The sequence below is a fragment of the Lytechinus pictus genome, chromosome 13 (genome assembly GCF_037042905.1).
Source record: "Lytechinus pictus isolate F3 Inbred chromosome 13, Lp3.0, whole genome shotgun sequence".
Classification (NCBI taxonomy): domain Eukaryota; kingdom Metazoa; phylum Echinodermata; class Echinoidea; order Temnopleuroida; family Toxopneustidae; genus Lytechinus; species Lytechinus pictus.
Genome location: NC_087257.1, coordinates 14,418,193 through 14,444,875, shown reverse-complemented (window position 1 = coordinate 14,444,875; position 26,683 = coordinate 14,418,193). Strand labels below are relative to the sequence as shown.

General features: G+C 35.8%; 1 protein-coding gene across 1 annotated transcript; it reads left to right on the top strand.

Annotated features, from left to right (window-relative positions):
* The first annotated feature begins 61 nt into the window (after positions 1-61).
* On the top strand, positions 62-21,289 carry LOC129274057 (sodium-coupled monocarboxylate transporter 1-like). The gene is made up of 16 exons (XM_054910919.2): positions 62-277; positions 534-909; positions 1,436-1,501; positions 2,334-2,385; positions 2,979-3,046; positions 3,783-3,937; positions 12,735-12,875; positions 13,820-13,949; positions 14,298-14,386; positions 15,085-15,197; positions 15,780-15,850; positions 16,431-16,517; positions 16,865-17,070; positions 17,807-17,907; positions 18,897-19,033; positions 19,474-21,289. Exons 2-16 carry the CDS (start codon positions 544-546, stop codon positions 19,600-19,602), a joined length of 1,911 nt encoding a protein of 636 aa, XP_054766894.2. The 5' UTR covers positions 62-277; positions 534-543; the 3' UTR covers positions 19,603-21,289.
* Positions 21,290-26,683: the final 5,394 nt, after the last annotated feature.

Here is a 26,683-nt window from a genome sequence, read left to right as displayed (position 1 = left end):
ATTAATTACTGTCCCTATTAGTCATTGGTAGGCCTACTTAAAAGAATATCGTTCAAAGTCCAAACAAAGCATGATAAGTATATTATGCTGCCCTATGTGGCGACAAAATAAGTCATGTTATTGGCATTTCCATTACATGTCTTGTGTTTCTGAACATTCTTAGACTTTGGAGGTAGATAAAATCGAACTGAAAATATATCAAAGTTTTTATGTTGTGGATGTTGTGAGCGAAAAATGGGGAACAGTTGCTGAATCTTCCATGTACACAGAACAGCAGGTAAGCATGAAACAGGGCTATAGAAACATAATTTATCATCATTTAGAAAAAGTTATGAATAATTTCTGTTAAAAAATGCATAATCCTAGTTGAGATTGCATTATTCATTTATTGTCACTCCTAAATTAACATTGCTGATATTGCTTTGATTATTTCATTTGTAATATGCCTACATGGCCTATAAACGTTTCATCGAACGTTGGATGGTATTTTTATATCATTTATTTGTACGTTCCACGTTTTGTTTCACACTCAGTAATAGAAATATGGAGAGCAACACAATACCAAAACTCTTCACTCCCGGGGACTACGCGGTCTGTATCACCATGCTTGTCTTGTCGCTCGTCATCGGACTCGTTGCCGCCTACGTCGAACGCCGTCATCGTGGCCGACATCGGATTACCTCCGAACGCTTCCTTCTTGGCAGTCGACGTCTAAACGTCATACCCGTTTCGATGTCAATGACGATCCCATTCGCAGCAGCTATTAATATCCTGGGCACCCCGGTTGATGTGTATATGTATAATACAATGTTTTGGTGGATATGTTTGGCTTACATCATCGGTGGTGCCATTGTGTGTCGGATGTTTGTGCCTTTGTATTTCAACATTGGCGTTGTAAGCGCTTTTGAGGTGAGGAAACTACGTAAAGAATGATGATTTAATAAAAATGATTGTACAAATTATATATATATATTTTGATATTGAAATTCAGGACCAGGGGCAGCGCCATGGCATTTGATAAGGAGTGGGGCAAGCCGATTGAAAGGTGACGCCATTTTAATTATCATCATCTTATTTTAATCGAATACGAAGATTAGTACGTATGACTCAGACCAATTTTTTTTACTTTGCCTTCTTTTTCTTCTTCTCTTCTTGAAAACAAACGCAAGGGGGGTCACTCTATAGGGCATCGCCCATATTTGCACTAAAAAAGTGTGGGTAAGAAACGCGAAATCAGCTTTTCTTTCTCTAATAGAATTTGAAGGAAAAGCAAAAAATACAGTTTCTGTGATTTGAATGATGTTGTTTTGTATGGATTCGATTACTATTTTTATATTTCATTGCAAGCTGTCATCTGCAAAATGTTTGATATTTACTGCTAAATTTTGACGCTGAAAATGTATGATGATAAATAAATAATCTCTTCTTGCTTTAGTATTTAGAGCTTCGATTCAACAAGACTGTGAGAGTATTCTGCAGTCTACTATTTATTGTACAGATGGTGAGTTATTGAATGATTATTTGCATGCACTTTCATATAAAACGAATAAAATAAACATAATCAAATATACCCAATCATATACAAATATAGCGAATAACCCATTTCAGCGGTATTTACAAAATACCCCTATTCTGGGGTCATTCGTTTTCTAAAATGGCGAAACCCCTCCTTCTTTTCATAATGATTGACACGCCTATAACATGCCTAAGTTGTTTTATTACCACGTCCATTTCCACAACGAACATGGGCGTGATGATGACGAGCTAGTATCTAATCCACTGGACTTCAGGTATTATCAGTGTCCCTGTGTAGTTATTTAACTAAAGAGGCATAATACCAACATGTGTCGTAACATAGTTACGGCATATTTTGGTAAATTGCACATTTTGCAAAACTAACCAAAATGTGGAATATACAAAAATGTGCCGTAACAAACAAGGGGTCACAAATTAATCATAGACAAATTAACGACTGTTCATATGCTGATCAAAAAACAAGACAGGTACTGTTATGATTTCCTATACCCTTTGCAATCTTATGTGGAAGAAATATACAGCAATAAATCTTATACATTATTTTGTTTAACGTTCCCACAAAATCAATTTCATGCATTGCATTGTATTAATTATTATTAATTACACTCAGAAAATTGTTTTTACATCTTTACCCACAAAAGGGCATTGATTTTATTTTTTTCAGAATGAGGAAAATGTTGTTGTCTTGTCTTGTAGGCCATTGTCTCTTTATCTGAGATAATATTAAAGTTAGTGAATAAGGAGATGCCCCTAACCTTGCAGGATAATATGGATTCTTTTCTTTTTTCCGTTTTTAGATGGTATATCTCGGCATTGTTTTGTATGTGCCATCATTAGTAATTCAAACTGGTAAGAACACTGACCTTAAATTAGAAATTTGGAGAATTGATTTCATTAAAATGGCCTATTAAGTTATTACGATAAAATGACAGCATTCGATGTGACGAATACATCTGTAGGCCTCTTTTTGTTTATCTACATGTCAAAAACTTTTAAAAATTGATAAATTTCGTTTGGGAGCACACTGTTGATTAGAATCGGTCTAGAAATGTACAAAGTTTGCTATCAGTGCATGCCAAGATCAATCGGTCAAAATTTGGAAGAAATAGCTGCTCAAAATGATCGTCATAAGCTGTGTTTATTTCGTGTGCGCAGTGGCGGACCGTGACTCGGAGGAGACAAAGCATTGGGGGGGGGGGGGCACAGCATTGTTCACAGACAATGCAGTGCCCCCCCAATGCTTTGTCTCCTCCGGTTCACGGTACGCTACTGCGTGTGCGTGTGGGTGGGTAAGATAGGGGTGACGATTATTGTGAATGCAACTGTGGATCAGTGCTGTGTGATAGAAATGATGTTTTGCATATTTATCAAATCTTTGTCATATTAGCTCACACATGTACGCTCCTAGGTTGCTTGAAGTGTCGTGCTTTTTCTTTTTATAGTGACTGGCTTCAATTTATGGGCGAGTCACACTATAATCCTGGTCGTTGCTCTTAGTTTTACAACGGTGGTAAGACTGAATAATATCTTTCTTTCTGTACTTTTTCGATTCATCTTTTAATCGAATAATTGGTTAGCGAGAGTAATGCATAGAATTTACTATCATCAAATCAAGTGCATCCATGGACATTTTTTCTGAAAGTATTAGTCATCATTAAGATGATTAATTCAATTTGATCTTAGCGGTTACCACCCATTCATGAAAGACATCAATAAAAAAAAGAATGATAATAGTTTTGTTGTGAAAGGAGGAGAAATGAATGCATAAGATTACAATTAGAATTAATGAATATTGTATGGTAATGAACGTTATCATGGATATTAAAGAAATACGATGAAACTGAGCATTAAAAGCGTTTATGGATATTCTTCTTTTGTCGAATTTATTGTAAGAATAACAAAAAACATTGTCTCGATTGCGTATGGAAGATTCAATTGGCGCTATGTAACCTAATATAGGGTTTTTATAATAATAAATTATTGTATTATTCATGTATTCAGTTCTTTTATAGCGCATATACCATGTAACTTTTAACATATCTGCCCTTCCTAAGGGACTATGATACTATTACAACGCACAAACATTATTCTGAAGAAGTAAATTCCTGCAAGGTTTTCATAAACCACTGTCGGTTTTACCACGGTGCAGCTTGCACGATATCGTTGAATCATTTTGAGAGATTATAGTCATTCGATTTTGATTCTCTTTTTGTTGTTGTTTCATGTTCCTTGTCCTCTTCACACAGGGAGGAATGAGAGCAATCGTTTGGTCAGATGTTCATCAGACCATCATCATTCTCCTAGGTCTCATTGCTGCCGTTGTCATGGGAACGAACCAGGTTGGAGGAATGGGAGAGGTGATGCGAATAGCACGAGAGAGCGACCGTTTCAAACTAGCGGTGTACGTCATACTACGATCAATTATTTGATTCAATTTAACCTTTAGCACTCTATTTCATTTTTAATTCCATAAACAATCATAATCTGCAAGACGTTGATGGTTTCCCGTTCGTAATTGAAGTACTATCTTGGGATAGCACTTTGCAAGGACATGTAAATAGCCATTAAGTCTTCCAAGTACTATGAGCTCGTACAGTCTCAGTGAAATAGGTTGAGAGAAGCCATGTGCTCTTTGAATAACACACCATCAATTTTTGTCAAAACATAATAAAACAATGTTTTGTGAATATCTTTACATGAAGCATGGCTTTCCTAATATTTACTCCTCGAAATAGACGCTCCCTTCCCCAAGTACTCTACATCTTCTTTAGATTGCATGCATCATGCACACGTAGGCCTACATGCAGCCTATAACCTTCAGGGAGTCCACATGCATATACGGCTAAACACCCACGCACACACTCACATTCACGCTCACAAACGCATTTAGCAGGGACAGTGCTTACTGGGGGCGATCGCCCCTTTGGTGTGTTTAATCAGTTACAAAGGATAAAAAGAAAGAGACTCTATCACAAATAAAGGAATGGGTCGTTAAATCATAACATGTCGTCTTGCCCTTATCGAGTTACCCTGACACCAACCGTTGTTACGATACTGCAACAAATAACAAGTAAAATTTAGTTTGAATTTCCTTCTTTTTATTACAGGAAATAATTAAGTATACACAAACAAATCATAAAATGATAATGGTCTTACGTCTCTTGAAATCAGTTCTGGTGTTATTCAAACTTTATGATCCAAATGATAGTATCCAGATAAAAGTCCACAATGATGGCGATGATGAAACTGATGTTGAAGCACGATTAATAACAAGAGTCACTGTAACGAGTTGAAATGTCCGTGAAGACGATGTTGATGATGATTAACAGTCAATTTCAGCAATCCATGGGTTGAAAAGCGTTCATTGAACATGTTGATGATGTTGATGATCTCGATGAGAACTGAAAATTCCTCTCTCAAAATAACTGCAAACAGTTCATTGATGGCGGGCAAATAATTCCACAGAAGATAAATATTCCAGGTGGAAATAAACTCTGCTCTGACATAAAGTCTGGCGTGAAACTCTGAGTTCTGATCTGATATGATGAAGTGATCTGATATGATCAAGTGATCTAATATGATGTGATGAAGTCCTTGTAGAAACTGCAGCTTATATATGCACATTTCAACTATTCTAGAACATTCTAGTATACACTATCATGGAAGGTTCTAGTATTGTCTTTAAAAAACATTCTCCTTTCAGGAGCAGTCCACATTTCTAAAACATTCTTGAATGACCTCAGTGAAATCAACAACATAGCTAATTCTATTGTTTATTTCCACTACCACTGGAATCCTATTGTTCTCTTCCACTGCCTGAGGAATCTATTGTTTGCTTTTCCCTATTCAAAAATAAAACTCCTTGGCCTTTAAATAGGCAAGAGGCCTGCAGGACAAAAGCTTTTACAAACACGTTCTTGAATGTTCTTTATCATTCTTGGCTATCCTTAAAGGGGAAATAACTAAATAAATGAATGTAATTAGTAGGGGAGAGAGATAGGGTTCCCATGCACCCGAATGATATATTTTTTTAACCTACATTTTTGTAATCCGTAAGATGTGTAGTGAATGAATTTTGATGTTCCCAAAACGAAATATTGTCCCATGGGGTTCAAATTCAAGATGGCGTCCAAAATGGCCGCCATATTCATGGGATTTGGTTTTTCGTACATAGATTCCGACACAAACATTCATTTGCCACAAAATTAGTGTCATATGAAAGATAAATAAATTTTCTACAAGTTGATACTATTCACGGGTGATGAAAAGCTAATTCGGCTGAGATTTTAATAGGAAAAATGCAATTTTCAGAATTTTTTGCAAAAAATTGAAAATTTGCGAAATACATAATTTACCATAAATCTAAAGAAAATAAAGGAATCGCCTCAAAAATTTCTAGAAAACTTTTTTAATATACAATTATTAAGTGGACGAAATTCCAAATCGATATCGTTTTTAGTCACAAACTTATAATGTCTCAAACTTGAAAATTAAATTTTCAGAAATTTAGCTTTTTTACTGCATATCGGAGACTTGGATACACTAATGTTTATTGTCACATTTTCAACCCAGAAAATGGAGATAGGCCTTAATAAAATGCAAAATTATATGTCATTTTGTTGGTAGAATTTACTACAATCCCTTTATTCTTCGATTAAAAGTCGGTTTATATAGTTTTTGAAAGAATTAAGACTTTTGGCCAAAATTTGTATGTTTTTGGTTTAAAAAAATGCACATGCACTGTTATTGATCAGATTTATTATGAATATCAGTAATTAATGCACAATCTCAACATTCGATATGAAAGAGGATGTATCAACGAGAATATTGGCAGGCTTCATGCCACCATGAGTATCTTCATTTGCTTTAGGAAGAAGGAAAATATGCTGAATGTATTAAGCGATTTTGCGCTTAAGTGAGGCCAAAAAGCAACCTCGGTGTGGCAGTCACACCCATGAAAACGATTGCAAAGTGATGAATGGTATGTCATTCAAAAAATACAATAGCTTGGATCAGCCTCTCGCATCGATTGTGTTGGTATGACTAACACACCTTAATATACAGTATGTAATGTGCATCGTAATAGAAATGTATCTGATTCAGAAGGATGTAAAGCCAAAAAAGTGTTTCTGTTACATCATAAAGAATTTATTTAATTAAGTCTTTTGGAAACAGTTATAAGATACACTAGCACTGCAGGTAACAAAGATGAAGTTCTGACACATCAATACACAACTGTGTTACCTCCACCTTATCTGTATTTTGAATTTATGGCCTGTATTCAAAAATCAGGTTTATTATCCAACACGTTCTAACTCTTTTCTAAATTTATGAAGAGCAAAAATTATGTTGATTGTATATCTCTTATGTTTACAACTCTGTTCCGTTTGCTTTCATAATGAAGGAAAAAACCTAAATTATCATTCTCAGACAACTATGAACCGTTTGGGGGTCCATATTAATGTAATTGGCTCTCCACAGTAAAAGTCATTGGGGGTAATTCTGTCGCCAGTCAAAAAGTGATCATAGTTGAAAACCATAACGTAGTTCAGATGACCGAAGATCTGACATGATATCTGATGATCGTTTACCAAAACAAAGTGGAGGTGCCGTGGCCGAGTGGTCTAAGGTGCCTGGCCATACATGAAAAAGTCCGGGGTTCGATTTCCGGCCGCGGCAGCTATGCCCGTGAGCAAGGCATTTAATCTACAATGCTCTTTTATCCTGCTTTGAAATAAATGGAAATGCTATATGTATTATTGGTAACTAGGTGTGAACTTGTTTTAAAAAAAATATCCAATCAGCGAAATGGACACAGCACACGATACTATCACAGATCAAGATCATTATCAGTCTAAAGGCAGTCTATCCAACTTTGCATAATTTGACACAATACACACCAATGGGCCACACACAGTTGTAAATTCAGAAGGTACAGTAGCATTTGCTAACATTTGCATATGCCTACAGAGTCGGTAAACATAAGCTCTACCTAAGAGTTGACTCACGTGCAAGTACTAACACTATCATAGTACGTACGCCAAGGAAATATAAAGTTCAAAGTCGGAATCATTAGTGAAACAAACACCAGTAAAACTTGAAGCTTATGGTGAGATTCCAATGAAATGTAAAGGTACACTTGACATAAAATGTTACAGTCCGAAATGGTTAACACAGACATTCTATGTACCAGATGTCAAGGTTTCAGCTATCCTTGGGTTGTTAGGTTGCACTGACCTTGGAATTATCACAATTCACTCAATGTACAATTATGACACACCTACACCTAACCCTAAACCTAAACAAACACCTATCACAAGTGATAAGGATCTCGAACAAGCATTTCCAGAGCACTTCGATGCTATTGGTAGTTTCAAAAGAAAAGCGATGCTTCATGTCAAGGACATCGCTAAACCTACCATAGACGCACCACGCAAGTCTAGCACACTAATTGAAGGACAAGATCGAGATCAACGTGGAGGAACACAACAATAATATGTATTTGTCCATGGAGACGGCAAAGCAAGAAGACTCAGTGTTCAACAGCTCCAAGTGCACAATCAAGAAAGAAGCTATCAACTTCTTTGGCTCCAAGTGCACTAGATCAGATATCTACCCAGATCCTAGCAAGGTAGAAGCCAAACACATTACCACAGTACTATTACCCAAGGACAAAGAGGATGTTCAGAAATGCCTAGTATTGTTCAAATACCTAGCAACATATGTTCCTAATTTGTGGGAAAAGTCAGCACCACTTCGATAACTTCTCCACAAGGAATTACCGTTTATCTGGGACGATGATCATGAACATTCCTTGAACAGCCTGAAATGTGCAGTATCATCAGGTGCATGTCTACAGTTCTATGACCCAGAGAGAGAGAGAGAACTGTCAAGATAGATACATCAATGAAAGATCTAGGAGCATGCCTGCTTCATGAAGGTAACCTGTTGCGTTTGCATCCAAAGTCTTTCCACTGCACATTCCGACTACTCAAACATAGAGGGAAATCTTACGACATGATTCTTTCCGATCCGTTGAGTCGACTTCCTAATCCTAGGAAGCATGCGATGTACCGTTAGGTGTCAGAGTTAAATCCATCTGCTCTGAGGAAAAATATTCGCATATGCGATCGACCTATTACTCTTCGGAAGACACAAGAGGACAAAACTTCAGAGAGAAACGGCTAGTGATCCAATTCCCAGATCATTATGGCAGATTTGGCCTGAGTTGGCCTGAAACAATCCAAGAGTTATTGAAATCCCTTAGGCAGTATTGGTCATATAGAGATAACATAGGATTATCACATGGAGTACTCTTCACGGGAAGTCAAGTCATCGTACCGAAGTCACTGAGGAATGATATCATTGGACAGCTTCACCTAGGACACATGGGAATCGAAAGTACCAGACGACTTGCTCGTGAGACAGAGTTCTTGTCAAACATCAACAAGGACATCGACCAGTTGATAAAGCAGAGTGAAACTTGCCAGAAACATCAAGCAAGGCAGCAGAAGAAAGAAGTGGAATATCAAGCACATTACTTCTTCTCCACACTATCCAGGATCAAACGGATTAGCTCAGAGGATGGTTCGTACAGTCAAGAATCATTTGACAAAATGTTCTCAGACTGGCCAAGACAGTCAACTAGCAATGATGAACCTGAGAGCAACACCAGTCGAAAGTAACTTGAGATCACCAGCAGAAATGTTATTTGGTAGACCCATCAGAACCACATTATCAAGTCACTATTTCTCGAGAGATTCTACTACCACTGATTTTCTCTTGAATGGCAAGACAAGGTGAAGGAAGTGCATTATCGACATGCAAGTTCTAATCTACCACCTCTGCATGTAGGACAGCCAGTGAGAGTTATACATCCAATATAACACACTTGGATACCAGCTAAAGCATCCAAAGTCTGTGAGGAACCCAGGTCTTACGAAGTATCAAAGCCGAGCGGAGGAATCTTGAGAAGGAACAGATCACACGTGAGGGAATTTCCATCCACCATCCCCACTCCAAAGCAGGGCTCGAAATTAGCGGTGCCCGGGTGACATTGGCAACCAAAACTGCCATCATGGTTGCCTGGATGGCAACCAAGAAAATTCCGTGGTTTTTTCTCAAAGAGAATAAAAAATCTCTTGAATTTTGCAGCAAGCAAAATTGCTTTTCCAGTCCAAAGTTTACAACTTCTGGATCAGGAATATAGCTTTCAAGATCACATTGGCACAAAGTTTTAGCTCAAAAAGATCGCCCAAATCTAGCACATGAGCCTGCCAATGACTTCTAAAATTGACTGCCTGTCCGGCAAAGTCCTCCCTAAGAACCATAAAGCTTACATTTTGACATGATATAATTGTTGCAAGTTGTAAAATGCAATTTACAGGAGGCCTTTTCCCTGGTACTGACTCGTCACCACATTTTCTACTCTTGAAAATATTAAATAGATTAATAACACAACCATACACATCTCAATGTTCCAAAAAGACCTTCCCCTTCTTTACATTGGTCAACAGAGGTTTTTGTCATTTTTTGCCACTTTAATGTACCAGAATTGTTTATTCAAATCGTAAAGAATAAAGATAACCCACTCAATTAATTTCTCATAATCAGAATACCCTCAAAACATTTGTAATTTGTTTTCCTATGACGTCGAATTGAAAAGTTCTGTTAAGAGTTTTTTGTCATAATCCAAGGTCAAGGTGGCGGCCAAGGGACAATATTCAAGTTTTCAGAAGATCAAAATAAATTCATTCAGTATACGACTCCAAGATTGAAAAGGTGTAGGTTAGAAAAACTTATCAATATGTTGAAAAGGGTGGTAAAGATAATGACAATATAGTACATTTAAGTCTGTAAAATGCAGTAAAAAACAACTCAATTTCTTAATAACTGTATATTATTATATAGGACAGTTTTCTAGAAAGTTTCAAGACAACTCCTTTATTTTCCTTAGATACATGTATATGGTAAATCAAGTATTTTGCAAATTTTCGTTTTGGGGGAAACAATTTCAAAATGCACTTTTCTTATTAAGATCTCTGCCGAATTACCTTTTCATCACCTATGAATAATATCAACTTGTAGAAAATTTATTCATCTTTCATATGACACTAATTTCGTGTTCGAAGATAAACCTGATTTAGGAATACAGGCCATAGATTCAAAATACAGATAAAGTGGGGGTAGCTTTCGACATATTCCTTTGAGTTGTGTATTGATGTGTAAGAACTTCATCTCAATTACCTGCAGTGCAAGTGTATCTTATAACTGTTTCTAAGATACTTCATTTAATAAATTTCTTTATAATGTAACAGAAACACCTTTTTTGCCTTTACATCCTTCTGATTCACATTTTTATTACCATGCACATTACATACTGTACATTACGGTGTGTTAGTCATACCAACACAATCGATGCGAGAGGCTGATCCAAGCTATTGTATTATTTGAATGACATACCATTCATCACTTTGCAATCGTTTTCATGGGTGTGACTGCCACACTGAGGTTGCTTTTCGGCATCACTTTAGCGCAAAATCGCTTAATACATTCAGCATATTTTCCTTTTATCTGAAGCAAATGAAGATACTTATGGTGGCATGAAGGCTGCCAATATTCTCGTTGATACATCCTCTTTCATATCGAATGTTGAGATTGTGCATTTATTACTAACATTCATGATAAATCTGATCAATAACAGTGCATATGCATTTTTTTTTTACCAAAAACATACAAATTTTGGCCAAAAGTCTTAACTCTTTCAAAAACTATATCAACCAACTTTAAATCGAAGAATAAAGGGATTGTAGTAAAATCTACCAACAAAATAATACATAATTTTGCATTTTATTAAGGCCTTTCTCCATTTTCTGGGTTGAAAATGTGACAATATACATTAGTGTATCCAAGTCTCCGATATGCAGTAAAAAAGCTAAATTTCTGAAAATTTAATTTTCAAGTTTGAGACATTATAAGTTTGTGACTAAAAACGATATCGATTTGGAATTTCGTCCACTTAATAATTGTATATTAAGAAAGTTTTCTAGAATTTTTTGAGGCGATTCCTTTATTTTCTTTAGATTTATGGTAAATTATGAATTTCGCAAATTTTCAATTTTTTGGAAAAAATTCTAAAAATTGCACTTTTCCTATTAAAATCTCAGCCGAATTAGCTTTTCATCACCCGTGAATAGTATCAACTTGTAGAAAATTTATTTATCTTTCATATGACACTAATTTTGTGGCAAATGAATGTTTGTGTCGGAATCTATGTACGAAAAACCAAATCCCATGAATATGGCGGCCATTTTGGACGCCATCTTGAATTTGAACCCCATGGGACAATATTTCGTTTTGGGAACATCAAAATTCATTCACTACACATCTTACAGATTACAAAAATGTAGGTTAAAAAAATATATCATTCGGGTGCATGGGAACCCTACCTCCCTACCAGACTAATTGCTCTTACAATTCTTCTTATATGTAACACCGTGAACATTGACACAAACAAATTACCTGCACATACAAATGAGTAAGGTTGCACCTTAAAACGCACTTTGTTCCTTAGAGTATTATTAGCAGGGAAAGCTCCATGGACTTTGACGGAGGGCAGGGGTCGGCAGACCCCTATGATTTTTTCAAATGGTTGATAAAGATAAGAAAAAATATGGAAAATAATAAGAAAGAGAAAACGCAAAATAGGAGATATTCGGGCACCGCCTTTGATTATTATCGTCATGAGGATTTTTACCCCATGCCCAATGTCCCATCCCCTAAATTCTTTTTTCTAAAGTCTCTCCAGTAGTCCATTTCCGGGTACCTCGATTCAACATATTTTATTTATTTATAACTGTTCATTTTGTTAAATACTACCTCGCGTGGCCTTTGATTTCCCTGATTTAAGTCGATCAGCAATTCACGCAACCTGTTTTTACAAGAACGTTTACATATTTGAGTAAAGATGAATTTATCTGTCTTTGTTTAAATTTTAATGTTTCATCTAATTGCAGTCTGTGTATTTTTTAGTTTTAATGTGATTACTAGTTGCAAATTTTGTATATACAATGTAGAACATGTGCAATATACTCTAGCAAATGCTGCCTAATAGACCATAATTAATTTGGATTCAATGAAGATGGAAGGTGGGGGTATATTTGTCATTTAAAACATTTTTTTTCTTTTCTGACTTGTAGGGTGAGTTTTGATCCTACTGTCCGTCATACCGTATGGTCAGTAGTAGTCGGTATGACTGTCATTGTAGTAGGTACAATGGGAACCAATCAAGTCATCGTGCAGAAGTACATAAGTCTACAGTCACAAACACAGGCAAAAATGTGAGTTTCAGGTGTCATAATTTGTTACATAATTTGTTATATGAAAAACCTATTCCCTGAATAGGATGACACGTGGTATATCTACCCCGAAAACCGTCGAACATTGGGACTGCGTTTTCGCAGAAGAAAACGCTACCACCCTCCACCCTTTTTTCCAACTTTTCCGCTCTTTGCGCTTTGAGATTGTATATGCATTTATGATCTAGCCATTAGTAAATTTGTTAAATTGTTTCGACTCACAAATTGTAAATGTCAATGTTTGCTGAGGAAGGAGAATAAAATCAAACAATCTATATACATTTTGTGATTCCTTGACTTATGAGGTTAACAAATATACGCCAACTAATTGTTTGCCACAAATCCTGACGAAATATGTGCCAGGGACATTTTCCCCTCCCAGGTCGCTCCATTTCGACAGGGTATATACCATATTTCCTCCTCTTACATACCTAAATCATTTCCGATTCGTCTAATGCCAGTTCGTCCAATTGCCAACTTGTTTACTATCATTTGGTCTACCGTCAGTTCGTCCACTATCCATATGGTCTAATTGTCAATTCGTCCACTCACCATTTCGTCGAATAACCGGTTGGTCCAATAGCCATTTAGTTTTATTGGAATAAGTTTTAATTGTGAAAAATGGATGAAAACAAAATGGATATTAGATTAGACCAACTAGTTATGATGGAAAATGGTCATAGATTAAATGGTGATTAGGCTAAGTAATGATTGGACCAAACGGTTATTGGACCAAATTGTTGTTAGACGAAATGTGGATGGACGGAATGGTATTAGACTAAATGAAAGTATACCATGTGGTGAGTGGACGAGTTGGCAGTAGTCGAATCGGAAATTTACCCCTACATCGCATATGTCTAATTGAATTCGTTTATGTTTAAACTGAGATGAGTTTGAACTGAACGTTACGCTTTATATTTTACCAGGGCCGTCATGTTATCATCACTTTTAAAGGTGGTGGTAGTGTCACTCTGTGTATTACTAGGCCTAGTAGTCTATGCTGCTTACAGCCTTTGCGATCCTTACACTGTTGGACAGATCTCGCAAATTGACCAGGTGAGAAATTGAACATCTGACTTATCTTTAGCTGAACAGGTATGTGTGGGTGTGCTTGAGTTTGTTATTTATTGTTTGTTAGTGTTTTTTCTATTTTGATAATATTTTTCTATAGATTGTTTATGGAAGCAGTTATGACTCATTTGCAACATATAAAAGTATTAATATGTCTTAGTTATAGACACAAATGAATTAAATGATTGATCACAAATGGTATATAAAATAAAGCACATTTATACAGGGGCAAGCTATGTCAGTGGTAAAAGAAATGAAATAAATGAAAATAGATCAACTTGCAATGTTAGTTCGATAAATATGCAATTTCGAAAGATGCTTTTTTTTTTCCAGCTGACGCCCTTCTTTGTGATGGATCTGTTTTCATCTAAACCTGGACTTCCTGGTTTATTCGTTTCAACAATACTGGCTGCATCCATCAGGTTAGAAGCAACGACGAGCTAGGAATAAAGTCTGAGAAAAGAGAGAAAGGGAATGGGGGAGGGGGTCAGGGAGGGGGAGAGACAGGCAGATCCCAAGACATTGAAGGGATGGAGAAATTGTAAAGTGGGTGTGTGGATCTTTCAGCGAGTTCTCTTTGCGTGTGTGCGAGGGGGAGAGAGAAAAAAAAAAACAGACATAAAGAGGGGGAGAGAAGGCGGGAATGGGAAAGGGGGTGCAGATGTCTAGGAGTATGGAAACATTGCAATGATATTTGAGAAATGCTGGAGTGTGTGCGTTTGGATGTGTTTGGGTGTGTATGAGAGTAAAAAAGAAGGGACAAGGTTGCGAAAATAGTAGAATTAACGTCAACCTTCATACATTCCCCATTAAAAAGTGTATCGTTGGCCATGAGATTAAGGAAATATGTTTTCTAATTTTGCTTTTAAATATTATGAAACTAAATTTTTGCAAATCTTTATATATCATTGTTGATTTTAAAAGGAAATGTGCTGAAATTTGGACAACTCTGCTAGAATCCCTATAACAGAGACCACATTGAACTGGCCAATTCCAGTTCAGTAAGAGACCCTCAAATGTTTGCTTAGACAAAACTTAATTACATCATCTTTTGAGTAACGTGGCATCATATTTATTCGGTCAATGCCGAGTCTGATTTTTCCTTACTTCAAAATGTCAGCTCACTATCTTCAGGTCTAACCTCTTTGTCGGCGGTAACAGGTGAAGACGTTCTTAAAGCATTCTGGCCAAATATTAGTCTCAATAAATACAGCTGGATTCTACGCATTCTAAGTAAGTTAAAAATATTGGAAACATGATAACGATAGTTCTGATAATTAACATAATGGTATCAACAGTGCTTTTTCCTATGCTTTGTTTCATTTCCTATGCTTCTTCTTGTTCTTTTTTAAAATGCTTCTTCCCCTTCTCTCTTTAAAAGGTCTACATCTTCTACTACTACCACCACCACTACTACTTCGTATTTTCTTCGTATTTCCTCAAATGTGATTCTAAAAAAATTCCAGAGAAAAGAGTAAATTAAATAATGTTATGCACATTATGACGCATATTTTACTTAGTGATATTTCCTAAGGCTATTTTGATTTGCACGAGAGACGACTTAATTCTTAAATTGTATTATTTTAATAAAAGCGTCATAAATTTGTTCATCACGATTGTTCAACACTGTAAAATATTAAACCCAAAGTCTGGGAACGACCCCTTATTGGGTAAATGTTCTCCTGATTTCAATTAATTTGAAAGAGTATTTGGATCCGTTAATAGTCCTTTTCTAATAGCTATCAGAAGGGGGTACCGTGTATGTTTAAGATGATTAACTGAAACATCGTCTCTCTTTTTTGCTCATGTTTACAGCATTGCTTTATGGGATTGTATCACTTGGATTTGCTGCACTTGCGAGTAGCTTACAAGAGAGTATTTTACCCGTGAGTCCTCTAATATAAGCTAATATTTTCTACACACAGCAGGTGAAATATTCAGCATAGAGTAAAAGTCGAAGATAGTTCAATTGAAAGGATTTTTCAGATGCCTGTCTTAAAATATTTGCGATTTATCAAATAAACTCAAGTGACATTAATCTCTATTTTGGATTCCGTGTAATCGGGTAATGGTAATGATATCAATCGCAGTTTGACTCACTGAACTATTTGATAACAACGGGCTCTTATTGAATAAAGGTAAGGTGGGCTTATATTTTTCAGTCAACGTATTAACCCTCCAAGAAGGACGGGACATCAATTTTGAACACTTGAATATAAAAGGGTGATCTTGTGAGTTCGATATAAATCAAATAAATATATATATATAAGTTACCGAGAAAAAAAAATCAACGTAACATGAAGTGCCTTATACGGCCAAACAGGATAATTCAATTCGAATAATGCATATATTTTTATAATGCTTACATTGTTACACATTTTGATGAATTGTAATGAATTATGGCAATGGATAACAATCTCGAAATAGTCATTCTGTGATTTGATAAACTATTCTTTTTCTTTGCAGCTTACTATTTCTCTGTTTGGAGTTGTAGGTGGAATTGTATTAGGGATATTCACGCTAGGAGTATTCTTTCATCGGAGTTCGTCTCAGGTTTGTTTTCTCCCTTTTTAAATTGCCTAACTTGTTTCCGACCACGACATCACACGGGGGGGGGGGGGGGGGGCAGGGGCCACCCTCTATGAAGTAGTGGGGGAAGAAAGAAGAGGAAGAAGGATGAAAAGGGAAACGAGAAGACATAAGAGCACAGAAAGAGAAGTATTATGTGTTACCCTATATTACCAATGTAATTCAATTTAGAAAAAAAGTAGTCGGTTTTTATTGCAGTTAAAGATCTTACAATATTGATATGTGGTGATTATGGTGATTGTGAAGTGTGATTCGGTAGGGTCGATATGGCAGTGATTTTTCTACTGTAATTCGTCAATCTTTTTCTTCAGGGAACCATGGTCGGAGCTGTGCTAGGCCTAATTGTCGTCGTGTGGTTGAAGCTCGGATCCACAGTCTCATCGTCGGGATCGCTTGGGGAATTCAACAACCTGGTCGTTGGCGGGTGCAAGTACATCAATACAACGACTATAGCGGACGACGTCGCGGCGACGACCGCAACCACTGTATTGCTCACAACTGTTGCCCCGCAAAGACGGTAATAATACACTCTAAAATCAAATCAGTACAAAATGACTAGTTAATAGGATCAGCTGGGTGCAACTGTTATTTTAGTCCTATTTGACTATTTTCTAGCCGAATTTTACTATAACAGAGCTATTTCTAAGTAGAATGTATGTCAGAAATGTGACTAGAATATGTTTCACCCAGCTGACTACTTGTCAATTTGACTGATGAACGGTGTGCGTAAAAACGAGTAGACCTAGTTGTTCTCGGCAATGAAGTGATTCTTTTCATTATTTTTAAATGATACTTATATTTTCATTTTGTATGTTTTATTTTTCTTAATTTATTCGATCTATTAATCTGATTGATTCTATTCCATTGTTTAATTTTCAGTTCTTATTTTTATTCTTTGTTTATTACATTTTCCCGGAGGGGGGGGGGGTTCTGTTGGGCCCCTAGTGAAAAAAAAATGGCCTTAACCTGGTGAGCAGAGTTGTCATATAAGGCAGATAAAAAAAATCAGAGCAGAGTGTCTCGGCAGGGTTTACAATCCTCCATATACACATTGAATAATGGAATTCTAGAATAGGCCTATGGCTGTTGCAATGTATCCTTTAAACAAGACGCGGCGGAGTCTAAATCATGACTTCTACTATATGTTTGTGACACACATGTTATTCTTTCGTGAATTGAATATCACTATTTTATTTCATTTTTGCGTTCTTCTGGTAAAGATTTATACTTTCCCACTTTCTCTTGAAAACCAGGAGGTTTCTGGCAGGCTTGTATCGTTTATCCTACCAATATTATGCACCATTAGGACTGGTCGTCACAGTAGCCCTGGGCATGATTGCAAGTGCCGTTTCTGGTAAATAACATTTCTTTTGAATCAGATCACTCAAGTGCTTTTTTCATTATAAATTATGGGGGGGGGGAATTAATTTCAGTATCGTTGACAGTTTCAGCAGTCCCAAATCTCGAGTTATTTCACACAAAGGGCTCAAACTATTAGGCCCAAATACTCCTCCATAAATGACTTTGTTACAACTTGTCCGTGAAACATTGTCTTACAAAGACGTCAGGGTCGCCTGTTCAACTCTGCATTTTAAATGATATCTTATATCATTATAGAGAACAAGTAAAAAAAAAGTGTACCTATACTTTAGTTCAAGTGTTAGCTTTTGTCAGCTTTTTTCTTCATGTATCAGATAAAATATTTTACAATCACTTGTAATAGAAATCAATCAATTTGGCAATTACAGGCATATGTCTATGCTTATGAAGACTTGAGGCTCGTGGGATACGATTCGTTAATTGTCATTATTTCCATCAGATCTGAATAAATTGTTGTCTGTCTAAGTTGTGAGAACGGAGTAACATAAAAATTTTCAGTCACATGTCAGGTGCACTCGGTTTCAGGTTGAAGGCGCAATTCGCTTTCTTACGAAGAGCAACACAGATAATCCTGTCCAATATCCTAATCCGCGGTTTTCCCGGATACAACGTAATATTCGGTGATCAAGATGATACCGGACTAAACACAGTTCCACTGACATCACGATGATAATCCGAAATGAGTTGCGATCCTTGTAGGTAAAAAAAAAACCCCGCGTTGTTTCGACTAATCTTGAGTAATTCGCCTTCAGAGCACTGCAACTTCTGGCGGCCATAACTTGGGCGCTTCCAGTTCCAAAGAAGAGCAAATGATCTTTCAATGGATTATGCAATTAACCAGGTGTGTTGCTATGTCGGTACACGAGTCATATTTTGCTAGGCATACTTGAAGCCCTAAATTAGAGACTATTATTACAAAACATCCAAATCAAAACTGGTCTATATGTCTCGTCTGTTTTCTAGGATTCGGAGATCCGGCTTCTGTGGATCCTGGGCTTAAGCTGTATGTTGTAGACTCATTGCTGTGCTGTTTACCCGTATGTTTGAAGGATCTAGTACGAAGAGATGGTCAGCATAAGGAATATACATATCCACAAAGCGTAAGAAAAATTTCATTTGTGATAACAATAATATAAGGAATAGATCTATATATTAATATCGTAACCGTTCGATCAGCGGTTGGGTTAAAGCTCGTTGTATTTTCAATATCAAACCACAAAAAGAATATTCTTAACCATCTACAAGCCACATATCTTGGTGGAAAATTAACTGATAAGGCTCATCAGTATAGATCTATAACGCTTGCTTTGCATGATATACTTTTTCAACCTGTACAAGGTTTAGATTGTCTGTAAAAGTACTACCAAGTCGAAAAAAAGTGTTGATTATTCAAGCAAAAATATTGACACCATAGGTTACCTGCCTGTAAACGAGAAGAACGTGAAGAAGATATATGAAGATATATATATATACACTTACTTTGATCAGGGCTCGATCCGTCTATTTAATTTCTTCCATCTTTTAAAACCCTTCTTCGTAGATCGATGAAAAACCCAACGAGAACGACAAGGAGACATTGGATCATGAGGCATCCGAATTACAGTCAGATATCCGAGAAGAACCGACTGAAAATTCGCACCAGGATTATGAAACCACGACGTGGTTGTGACGGTCACCACATTCTTCACGCGTGTCGTTTTGTTAAAGTGCAAGTGGTTAGGCTTACCTTTTATATAAGTCCTGATAATAAAGTTAAATTAAAGTACATGCAGTGAAGAATTATCTTGATGAAACTTTCGAGCAAGATTTTTTTTTCTTCTGAACTAGAAAAGTAAATAGTTTTATAAAGGCGCAATGCGTTAGACAGTGTAAGATGGGCTGAGTTTTGCTATGGTGCATTTTTTAAATATTCCTTGAACAAATTCCTTCATTCATGATTCGGGCATCAAAGGTCGATACTAAAAAAAGATTAGAATGTTGACGAATAAAATGATTCAACCTCACAATAACACTTTTCTTTTATAAAATGTGGGGTCTAGGAAGGGTTTTCTAGTACGTAAATAGCACTCGTGGGCATGGGCGGAAATCTGTCCCGAAAGGTAGGGGGGACAACAGGGGCGGATCCAGCCTTCGCCTATGGGGGGGGGGGGCGAATTTTTTTCCAGCCATATGTTAATCCCCGATCGGCCGCTCGAAGATGATTTTTGTTTGTTTCATTGAAGGAGTAGTCCTCATGGCCACTTTTTAGCTTTATTCTTATAATTCAACATAAATATATTATATCATAATCCTTATCTATATAATGCGAGCGCAAAGGGGAAATTTTATGTATTTTTTCCTAAAATTTGAACATTCTGGGCAATGTTTGTTATCCTGGAAAAGATGTATATGCAACTGAATAATTACCTCGAACGCGAAGTGCGAGCAGATGATAACTGATGGAAAAGGTTAGCCATGAATACATTACATATTTCAACAATCAAATCAGGCGAGCGCGAAGTGTGAGCTTAAATTTTTTTGAAATTTTTGCCTAAAGAATAGAAATTCTGAGCACTTTTTGTAACTGAAACATATAGTAGCTATATAACTAACCAATTGATGCAAGCTAAGCGCGAGCAGAAAAATTCGAGATTTAGACCTAAAAACGGGACACTCTATTCATGTTTTGTAAATCATGAAAAGGATGAGTAATAGGGGATCTTTCTACATTAATAATGCGAGCACAAAGCGCGAGCAGAAAATTTTTGATCTTGTGATCTGAAACTGGATAATGATTTAAATAGAGAACAAGTTGAATATCTGAATAAACATGCGCGTGTTTCAGATTTAGACCTAGAATCTAGGCATTCTACACCTCTTTTATCATGAAAAATCTGAAAAAGAGTCCATTTCAGCTATATATTTCAAGCACTTTGTAGGACAATTGTGAGGTGGATAAGAGCTGATATTTTTCATTGTTATTTGAGTTTTGACATAGGACCGGGACATCCTTGGGACATGTCATAATTACGAAAATGATGACTATCTTCCTATTCCTCTTGCGAAGCGCGAGATGAAACAAAAGGGACAATTTAATCGTTAGATTATTAATATCTTATTTATTAATTCCTAATTAGGGCGAGAAATCTGATGATATTATGGCCTGAAAACTGGACATTTCAAGCAATTTTGTAATTATGAATAGAATGCATTAGTCAAAATATTTTTTAACCATTAATGCGAGCGCAAATCGCGAGCCAAAATCTTTGATAAACTGTCATGAAAATCAATATTGAGACATAAATAAATCGCCAATTAAAATTTGAGCGAGTAGCCAGCGCTATCTGATACGTTTTGACAATCAGACTTGATTTTTTCAAACTAAATAGAATACACAAAAATAATAGGTACTTAATAAATCGAAATTTGCGAGCGCTCAGTGCGAGCAGAAAATGTCAATATACAGACCATGAAGCTGTCACTTTTACAGAGCACTTTTAAAAAATCAGTTTGTAAATCACAGAAAATAATGAAAGTTCGATTTCCGAGGTGAAATGTGTAATGTATATTGACTTCCAAACTTGATATTTAAGCTCCATATTGAAAAATCACCTGACAGGCAATGCGAGCGCGAAGCGCGAGCGAAAATTTCATATTGTGACATGAAAGATTCTTTTTATTTTCCAAGTCTTTCCCTCATCTTATTTTGGTCACTCTGGAAAATTTGACAAGCCCCCCCCCCAATAAAAAAAAAGAAGGTTTTCACCCAAAATGTAAGGTCATTTAGTCCAAAATACATTTATTATTTCGAATGTGAATGATGCATTTTTCTCCATCATAAAAGACCAAAAATAGTAGGGGGGACATTTGATATTGTGTCCCCCCTACTATTTTTGGTAGGGGGGACACGTCTCCCCTGTCCCCCCCGGGATTTCCGCCCATGCTCGTGGGCAATAATGAAAATAAGCTTGGAGGTAAGGCAACCCTAATTGCTAAATTGACCTTTATAGAAATTAAATTGTAGTTTTGTTGATAATGATTTATCATTTTATTTACTATTTCCATGAAAACGTATAATAATAATATTTATAAAATGCAGCAGAAAAACTAATGTGCCTGCTGCTAATGAAAATGATATCAGCAGATCTTATGTAGTGACGTCATCACGCCACCATCTATAGATGTTGAAACTATTGCCATGCAGCTAGCGTGATTGAGGGAAAGCGCAATGAGATTATGACGTCAAGGTCTATCATGGTAAATAGGATATATATCATTGCCTTTATGATAATCATGCTCATGAATATAATCTTCGTTATCATTATCAGCATAGATCAGACGCTTAATTGATCAGCATGTTTTTCTTCAGTGGAATAATAATCACAAATAGGCAATGCATCAGGTAGACAACAGTTCAATTTTTTATTGCTTTGATAAGATTGAAAAATGAAATTTCAACATAAAAAATTACAACATGCCATTATGCCCTTGAACGTTTTGACATTATTTATTGCTCTAATGGACCAAATTCATGGGCTTGGATTGCACACCTGTACTTGAGACATAACATGGTATAGTGTTAACGGATTTTTAATTTTAAGAGCTCTCTTGCAAAAGGAGTTAGGTCAATTTTTCATCAAATTCGATTTTCTTTTTGTCTCAATGTATAGATTTTTAGTGGCTCTATAAGATGATACCAAATAAAAGTTGAAATCTCATTAAAAAGTGATCTAAAATGGCAAAGAAAAATCACTTTTTTCAAAAGAGGTTAGGTCCATTTCAATTTGGTTGCAAAAGGGGTTAGGTCCACACATAATTTTTAAAGAAAAGAATGTTTTAAAAAATATGAAGACAGGTAGATTTCTTTTATACCCTATTTTATGTTCTCATGGTAGGATATCATGAAAATTTAGTTTCGCAGAAGAATATTGCAATATGGGAGAACAAACAAATGATTTTCTTGGAGTGGACCTAAGCCCTTTCGGAAACAAACTATTCTGAAGAACTCATTTGTCAAAAGGGGTTAGGTCCACTGTTCATAGATTTTATTGTTTTCAGTCTCAAAACCTCTAAATTTTTAGTTGTTCTGATGAAAACAAAGAAAATTTGAAATTCACATGAAAACGTGAATAAAAGTGGTAAAGAAAATTAACTTTTTTAATCAAATTAGATTGGATTCATTTCAGTTTACTTGCAATAGGGGATAGGTCCACAATTATATTTTTAAAAGAATATATAGAAACAAAATTGAAGACAGGTAGATTTCCTTTATACCCAATTTTATGTTCACATAATAGGGTAGTACATCATGACAATTTAGTTTCTCATGAGAATATTGCAGTAAGTGAGAATAAAAAACATGGTTTTTCTTGGAATGGTAAAAAGTGGACCTAACCACTTTTGCTACTTAACTCTTCATTGGTAGAATAAAGTCGCATTTGAGAAAAGGAAAGCGAAATATTGATAAGGCAATCAATTCTTGAGACTCAGTATTCGAGGTGTTATGAAGATGAGAGATAAATTAGTCCTATATCGGGTTTGTTTAACAAATCAATACTGAATGGATGCCACTTCATTCTCTATTAACCTTAGATAAATTTAAAGTATTGTTATTGTTTGAGTTCATTTATTAATTGTGTATGTTAATTTTTACTTGTGGATATTTGAATATCATTTGGCTCAATACAAAGACAGAGTTTATTGTATGCATTTCTTTAGAAACATAAGCATATAAATAAAGGTATAATATATATTCAGTTCAATTTATTCTCATTTTTCTCATATCCACCATGGAAATAGCATTACAATAAACAGGAGAAACAAATTTGCAATACAATACACACACACACTCACACATACTCCCACCCACACCCCCATATACATATATATATAGGGCCTACCATGTGTCACTGAGTAGAAGAAAAAAAAATTGACATATCACAAATCCTCAATTCAAGGGGGAAAAATATGAACACATCTCATAATTATCTTCTCCCAAATATTTTGATACCGAATTGATGTGGTATATCATCAAGCTTGGATAATCAGTAGGTATTCTTTGCAGTGATGTAAATGTTGCTTTGCGCCAAAGTAAGACATGACTGCAATTATTAACTCCAGATGTCAAGGATGTCCTAATCCTACAAGGGTTACATTAAAATCCATTGCAAAACACCTTTTCAATAATTAACATTAAACACATGGTTAACACACACTTTTTTAGTACCATTTCTCAAGTTATTTTCCTTGAAAAGGAATTTGCAAATGGGTTTACTAACTCTTGTGGAATTATGACATTATTGGCATCTGGATTCATTCATTGCAGCTATGCCTTACTTTGGCGCAAATCGAAATTTACATCACAGTAAAAAATAACTCCTCATTAACCACATATATGTGGTATCAAAGTATTTGGGAGAAAATACTCTTTCAGGTCATATAAAATAATTATGTGTTCATGACATATTTCTTTCTTAAAATTGGGGATTTGTGAGGTTTCAAGGTTTTTGTTTGACTCACATGGTACATAATTATATAGCGTTTTCAACTACCCCTACTCTACTTTATTTTTTTATTCTGCTACGCTACGCTTTTAAAAGCACTTCGAGTCCGGAACATGCCAAATGCCATTTGGCCTTACTGCTGATCATGCTTACAAAGTATTTTTGCATTCTTTTTTAAAAGAAAATTTCAGTTTCAGTTTTGTTTGTATCAAAGCTCACACACAGACACAAAAAATAGACAAAGTAAAATTCAATAAGAATAGACAAACACAGTATGATACAGTAGAATAGAATACAAAAATCTATATAAACAATGCAGTGATAATAACAGAGGAAAATGCAGATTACAATTAAATTACGAAGGGAAAACTATTAAAAAAAATACCAGAGCGTGAAATTTATAGTGACACTCACAATGGCATACCCCCTAAAAGGGTTGCATTAAAATCCATTCCAAAACACCTTTCTATAACTACATTATAATTGGTTAATAAACACTTTGCAGTATCAATTCTCAAGCTAATTTCATTGCAAAGGAATTTGCAAATATGTTTACTCTCTCATGTAGGAATATGACATCTTTGATATCTGGATTCATTCATTGCAGTCATGCCTTACTTTGGCGCAAATCAAAATGTATATCCCTGTAAAGAATACCTACTGATTATCCAATCCAAGCGCGAAGGCATACCACATAAATAAGTTATCAAACTATTCGGGAGAAGATATTCTTTCAGGCCATAATATAATAATTACGTGTTTATGAATATTTTTTCCTTAGATTAAAGGTTTGTGAGGTGTCTTTTTTTTTTTACTCACACGGTATAATCGTTAATTACTCTGCACCGACTCTCAATTGATTTGAAAACATGTTCCTAGGTGTTCTAAATTGATTGGATCCATTTTGGGAATTACTAGGTATCAATAAAAAAACAAATCCAATTCCGAGGACTTATCAGTTTTTAACAAAACAAACGATGGAGGTTATTACATGTGCATCATGCAGTTATCATGGAAGGTGGATTATTAATTGATGACACAGGACTTTGTTAAAAGCATTGATAATGCCTTGTTTGGGGAAAACAAAGTCGATGTACCAGCGAGAAATTCTTCTGCCAAGCTCGGCTTAGCCTCGGGCTGCTGTATGGCCAGTGGCGTACCGTGGGTCACGCCATGGGGGGGGGGGGGGGGGCACCAGCAAAAAATTAGAGTCACTAACGCGAAGCGTGCTCAGTTGCCAGGTATACTGACCAAATAGAGACATTTCAAGGACAGTGCCATTTAAACGGATATGAATGTCACTGATCAAATAATGCGAGCGCGAAGCGCGAGCTGAAATTTTTTGATCTTTTTTCAGACCTAAAAGGGGACATAATAAGCAAAATTTTGTTATAATGATACGTACCTGTCTCGCTAAACAAACAATACGAGCGCGAAGCGCGAGCTGAAATTTTTGTATATATTGACCCCAAACAGGGACATTTTTAAGGACTATATTTTGGAATCAATTAAGAGTATACATATCTCACCATAGTCATCTAATGCGAGTGCCAAGCGCTTTCTGATTTTGTTAGAATTACATTTAAATACAGGAAGCACTTGTAGTCATTGTAATCATGATTAACATATGCATCTCACTAATCAAATATTGCGAGCACGAAGCGCGAGCTGAAAATTTAGGAAATTCAGACCTGAAGAGGTGCATTTTAAGGCTTGTTTGTAGGAATTCACGAAGACGATACGTATTTCACTAATCAAATTATGCGAGCGCGAAGCGCATGCTGAAAAATATTTATATTCAGATAAAAAAAGGGACATTTTAAGGACTGATTTTAGGAATTCATGAAGAGCAGACATATCTCACCAATCCACTAATGCGAACGTAAGCATGGACAGGAAATATTTTATATTAAGACCTTAGAATAGGGCAATCACTTTAAGTAGTCATGAAAAAGAAGTATATGTCACTACATCAAACAATGATAACTCGAAGTGCGAAGAAATATATTTGGTGTATATTGACTTGATTTGACAACGTCAGGTCTCTCAAATATACTTGAAAACTATAGTGTCCCGAAAAAATATTTGATCTATTATATCTAGTTAAACAGAAAATGCGAGCACCAGGAACAATGAAGACATAGGTCCTCAGCAAATTATGTTTCATAAAGTTATGAAAAAAAAGGTTCTTATGTAACATACAGTAACATAACATAATTATAATATAACATTATAATGAACAATAATTTCTTCTTTCCCAGTTTCTTC